Source organism: Mercurialis annua, linkage group LG7 (assembly GCF_937616625.2).
Source record: "Mercurialis annua linkage group LG7, ddMerAnnu1.2, whole genome shotgun sequence".
NCBI classification, from domain to species: Eukaryota; Viridiplantae; Streptophyta; class Magnoliopsida; order Malpighiales; family Euphorbiaceae; genus Mercurialis; species Mercurialis annua.
Window position 1 is genome coordinate 38,736,456 of NC_065576.1, and position 6,117 is coordinate 38,742,572.

The following is a 6,117-nucleotide window of genomic DNA, read 5'->3' on the forward strand; positions in this document are numbered from 1 at the left end:
TGTAATAGCAGACAACGGCAAACAATTCAATTGCAAGCGGTTCAAGGCATTTTGCAAAGGACTAATGATCAATTTGAAATTTACTTCGGTGGCGCACCCTCAGACAAACGGAATGACAGAAGTCACCAACCGAACCATAGCACAAGGAATAAAAAAGAGACTTTCTCAGTATAAGGAGAACTGGGCAGAAGAATTATACAGCGTTCTATGGGCATACAGAACAACTCCTAGAAAAGGAACTGGCGAAACACCTTTCAGGCTCGCCTACGGCACTGAAGCAGTAATCCCAGTAGAAATTGGTATACCCAGTATCAGAGTAAACTACCTAGAAGAAGAAACTAATGAGGCTAGAACAAGGCTATGTCTAGACCTACTAGAGGAGAGAAGGGATGAAGCGGCAGCCCGAGCCGCTACATACAAGAAGCAATCTGCAAGATACCATAACAAAAGAATGAATTTTAGAGAATTTCAAAGAGGCGATCTGGTCTTACGAAACGCGGAAGTTGGCAGAGGAAACGCAGGAGTAAAGAAAATGCAAGCTAATTGGGAAGGCCCCTTCATCATAGAAGAAGCTACTGGCAAAGGCGCATATAGACTAAAGACAATAACTGGGTCCATGGTACCCAGATATTGGAATGTAGAACACCTGAGAAAGTATTATCAATAGATTAATTCATGGCATGTACTTATTTCTATTTTTGAAATAAAAGGCGATTTGGCGAAGCAAATCTTATAGGCTCGCTCGAGACCTAATACATACAATTTAACAAGAGTCGTTTGAATCTTAGTTAAAAAATAATTTAGACTCGTCCGAGTCAAATAAATAAAAGGATCTGTTCGGACCTACAAATAAATTACACCAGCAGAAGTTTAGACTAACTTCTCAAAATAAGAAACGAGTTTAGATTAACTCTACAACTAAAGAAAAGCAATGGTCAAAAGATCATTATATTCACAGAAGCAAAATTACAAAGGATCCGCCTACGATCCAATACAAAAATAAGGCAAAAGCAAAAAATACAAAAAAGCAAAAATACAAAAAGAAGAAAATAAAAACTAAGCCTTCTTCAGAGCATCTTGCTTCTGCTTATCAAGCTTCGCCTTCACCTCCTTCGCCAAAGAAGCAGGATCCAACTGATTGACTCCAGAAAGATCGACGCCAGGATTCTGCTCCCGCAGCTTTGCCCCGATCGCCAACCGGTATTGAGTCATGACTTGGGAATAAAAGCTCCCAGAGTCACCCAATCGCCGGCGGAGACGCCCCTCTTCTTTCTTCAGATCATCCCTCTCCTTAGTGAGAGCGCCTGAAGAAGACTGTAGAGACTCGACTTCCTCGGACAAAGTTCGAACCCGAGCCTCTAAAGCGGAAATCTCCCGAGTCTTGGCAGATACGGAAGACCTCAGCTGCTGGATCAGACCAGTCGCCTCGCCAGCCTCCTCCTCCATCTTCTGTCTTTCGGAGAGCCAGGATTCGGAATCCTTCTGAAGCTTCTTCAGTTGATCCACCGCATCCCTTCGGCGGCGCTCCAAAACAGCGATGGACTGGACCACCTGAGAAAGAAAGCAACAAATAAGAAAAAAGGAGAAGCAAATCATAATATAAAACAAAAGAAAAAAAGCATACCGAAAAACCGCCGAGACAGGCGAACTCAGCCAAACTATCGCCATGTTCGCGATCAATGGACTCAATGTCCTCTTTTATCATAATATTCTCCATGCAAGCATGAAGAATGACGACGTTTGAAAGTCGAGGCGGATCTTGTGCGTCCGCCCAAGCTGCAAACCGAGGTGCCTCCTCGATAGACACCCCAGCAGATTTCTTTTTCTTGGGACGCTTGGCAGAAGCTCCAGCCTGGTCCTCAGCAAGACGCTTCTGGCCGGCGGTAGGCAACCCCTTCAGAGAAGGAGTTGATTCCTTCGAAGGAAGCAAAGGCGACTCAGAAGTCGCAGCAGGAACTTGATCGCCGGAAGCAGGACCAAGATCCACCGAATCAGGAGTCAGATTCGGTACGGCGATCGGAGACGGATTAGGAACGCCACTAGTGACCTCGCCCATATCTACAGTCATATCGACATGAAAATTGTCAAGCAAATGTTCAAGAGAAGTCGACATCCTACAAAACAAAAACATAACAACAAAAGATTAGAAAAAATACCTTCTAAAGGAAGACCCGCCAAAAGTATTTCACGGCGACTCAAATATTGTTCTAAAAGAACGCTGTACTTGGGCTTATCAAAACGACAATCCGACAGCAAAGACAGGGCGAAGTCCTTCTCCCCATCAGCCAGATCAGGTACATTAGTAAGCAAAACCTTACTAGAAGTAAAACTCCGCGAGAAAGAGGAGAAAGAAGGATGCTGAACCAAGAAAAACTTAGGGGTCCAACCCTTCAAAGAAGAAGGAAGACTAAAAAGAGATCGGTTCGGTCGACCACCAGCAAAAATAAATTCCTCACCCTTTCGGCGGGAAAAAACATAAAAATAATTAAAAAGAGCAAGCGAAGGCTCCTGCATCCGAACCCTACACGATTCCATAAAAGAACAAAGAAGGGGAATCGCGTTCGGATGCAGTTGACCCAAAGGAACACCTAAATTATGACAGACCTCTACGATTAAAGACTCCAAGGGAAACCTAAGACCCGCTAAAAGCTGTTCGTGAAAAATTACTATCTTGGAAGGCGAATCGGTGCTATGATTCGCCCGATACAATTTTGCCGGTCTAAGAATAACATACGACTCGGGAAAGCTAAATTCCTCGGCATAACCGAGTATCTGCTCTCTTGACAAGGAGCTCCGGGTATATTCTAGCTCGTCACGAGCACCCTTCGCCCCCTCAGTTACTTCTGACATTTTAAAATTTTCTAAATGGGGGGGAAACACGGAATGATGATGAAATTAAAACTCTAAAGATCAAAAGAAAGGAAAAGACGAAGAACAAAATGAAGAACAAGAAGAACAGAAGGAATAAAATCAAAACTGAAAAACTACCAAGAAATTAAATTAGGGAAAAGGTAAAATACCTCGCAAGCAAATACGCAGGATCAAAAGAAAGATAAGGAGCAACTTGAAAACGAGGAATCTTGACAGCAGAAGAAGAAAACCCACAGAAAGCTTGAAGAAATCGAAAGTTTAGTAGTTGCAGAGAAAGCAAAGGTTGAAGAAGAAAGAAAATTAAAGAAAATGAACAATTATATAGCCTGAACCAAAGAAACTGAAAAGACGAGATCCCATAATTACAAATAAGGACCAACTAATAGCGCACGAAGACACTTGTCCTTCATCCAGTCATAACCCTCTACTGATGGACAACACGTGGCAACGCAGAATCTTATTAAAGATGAAACGTCGCCCACAAACATATGAAACGACTCGCCCGGAATACAAAACGACTCGCCCGTATAAAAGAACTCAGCTCCAAAAGAGCTAAAATCCACTAAGGCATAAATGCCAAGCTACTTCAGCTCACTTGCGGGGGGGCTAATGATGGATACCGAATCCTACTGTAAGTATAATGGAGCCGAGTTGCAGGAGATCCACTCTCAGGCGACGCCGGACTCCCCCTGAAGACCGAAAGATATGAAGGAGATGCCGAATCTTTAAGATTCGGTAACACACTAATAAAGACCGAATCCCACATGATCCGCCGGGAGCGCGTCAGGTCCGGGATTCGGATAAACGACTAAATATGGAAATATTGTCCTATTCGGACACAAACACTACATATGGAAGGATAAGCTCTACTTTAGGAAGATACGACTATTTAGGAAGACGTTCCTAAATAGGATTCTTATCAGATTAAGGTAGATCCCGACAAATTAGGAGAATCTCTACGATACTGCCGAATCCCTACAAAGTAGGATTCACCTGCCTAATACAACTCTACTAGGTATATTCGACTACTATAAAAGGAGCACGAGGTATGCCTAGAATCACAATTACATTCATATACTCAAAACGCTGCTCAAAGCTCTAGACTGACTTTAGCATCGGAGAGTTAATCGGACAACCACCGTCCGGTTAGCTTCTACCCTGTTTTGCAGGTTCACTCACCGGTTCAGAAGGCAGACTCCATCATTTCTATTTGTATGATTTATTTTATTAGTGAACACATTACTAAATTTTTTTTGTGAAAAAGATGATTTTTGTTAAATTTGTTGGCACCATTTTTATTATAAGAAAGACTAAACAAACATATTCTAAAACTACTTTTTGTTTAAATTGAATCTTCCACGAACTCCTCTTATAAGAATCCCACCTCCATTAAATGATAAAAATATTTACATTAATAAATCAGATCTGAATAATTTTTTTCTTGAAAACATATCCCAAATATATATCGACGTCGCAGGTGTTCAAGTTGATTTCAGCTTGAATCAATCTATAAAATGTGATTTTTTATTATAAATTTATACACATATAAAACTTAATCAGAAATTTAAGATAAAATTATTATTAAAAAAATACTCCATACGCCCCATAAAAATAGAAAAAGTTAGTATTGTTTGTTCCATAAAAATAACAAAATTACTGTATTTATTGATAATATAATAAAATTATCAAAAATATTTTCATAATTTTATTATATGAGCATTAAATATAGTAGCTTTATGATACTTCACTTTTAAAAATAACATAAAAAATATTATAAAAATATTTAAATATGTCAACCACAATTAATAGATTTTTTAATTCTTACAAAATCGCTATTTTTTTCTCTCTTTATAGGATGGAAGGAATGTTATTCTATCAATAGTATTTAAAATACTAAGTAATGTTTTTTAATTTTTATAACATTAAAAATCAGTATTATTTACTTTAATTTGTATAATAATTTTTTTTTAATTTATTGACTTGAATTTGTTATTGAATTTAGGCTTAATTCCTTAAAAAAACCCCCACCTTGCACTTTTTCTTCGTTTATATCATGATCTTGTAAAAACACCATTTGTACCCAATTTTGAGTTTTTATGTTTCATCCCTACCTAAAAGCATTAAATTGTACTCTTTTCATTTGGAAAAGAGTTAAATAAATCCTTAAACTTAAAAAATAATCAAATACGTCCAAATAATTAAATAATTTTTTTAATTTTATAAAATAATAAAAAAAATATTATTATTTTTAATTTTTTTATCGGAAATATTTTTTAAAAAAATTAAAAAAATTATTATTATATTTAATTTTTTGAAGAAAATGGTATTTTTGTACTATTAATAAGATTAATATCTAATTAGTATATAAGTTAAAAATGAAGGATTGTTTTAAACTTTTTTTTAAATGAAAAGAGTACAATTTAATACTTTTGGGTAGAGATGAAACATAAAAACTCAAAATTGGGTACAAATGGTGTTTTTACAAGGTCAGGATATAAACGAAAATAAAATGCAAGGTGGGTTTTTTTTAAGAAATTAAGCCTTGAATTTATTAGAAACACTTAAAAAGACAGATATCGAGAAAAAGGACGGCTATAAGCATGTGCGACTTAGGATGGTTTCCCGCGAATCATGCTCTTTTGCAAATTCAGCTATCTCCTTTGGCGCGTTTGCAGCACTTTAGTTCATTTAAATACAATACTACTGATTTTTGTTTTTTTAGAAAATGTTGAAATTATTTAGTAGTATTAAATCAGTAAATTTATTCATACCAGTTTATTTAAATAATATATCACTGGAAAAATTATTTTGAAGAGAATAACAATTAATTAATCACTTTTTAAAGCAAATACATATTTATATTATACTACTTCAATTTTATTAAACATATAAAATTAACATTTTAAATGTATTAAAATATAGATAAAATTATTATTTTAATTTAAAAAATTAAGTTAAATTAGCAAATTCATCTTTTTTTAATTTATTTATTTTTATTATATTTTTAAGTTATTATTAATAATCATTTTATTCAATAAAAATAAAAAAGTATTTTTATATGTTTTAAATTATATTTTTTTTTATAAATGATGGGTTTTATAAAAGCTCAATCACAAAGCTGTTATTAGCAAAAGTCTTATTAAAGGCCAAAAAGTTCAATCAAATTTATAAAAAGAAAAAGTAAATTGCGATATACATTATTTCCGGAATAAACAAAAACGTGATTGTTGTCCTTTTAAAATTTCA

The 6,117-nt window shown here is 35.6% G+C and overlaps 1 protein-coding gene across 1 annotated transcript; it reads right to left on the reverse strand.

Annotated features, from left to right (window-relative positions):
* Window positions 1-932: 932 nt before the first annotated feature.
* Window positions 933-1,744, reverse strand: LOC126657609 (uncharacterized). Its single transcript, XM_050352317.2, has 2 exons — window positions 1,625-1,744; window positions 933-1,551 (listed from the first exon to the last, which is right to left on the reverse strand). Exons 1-2 carry the CDS (start codon window positions 1,715-1,717, stop codon window positions 1,057-1,059), a joined length of 588 nt encoding a protein of 195 aa, XP_050208274.1. The 5' UTR covers window positions 1,718-1,744; the 3' UTR covers window positions 933-1,056.
* Window positions 1,745-6,117: the final 4,373 nt, after the last annotated feature.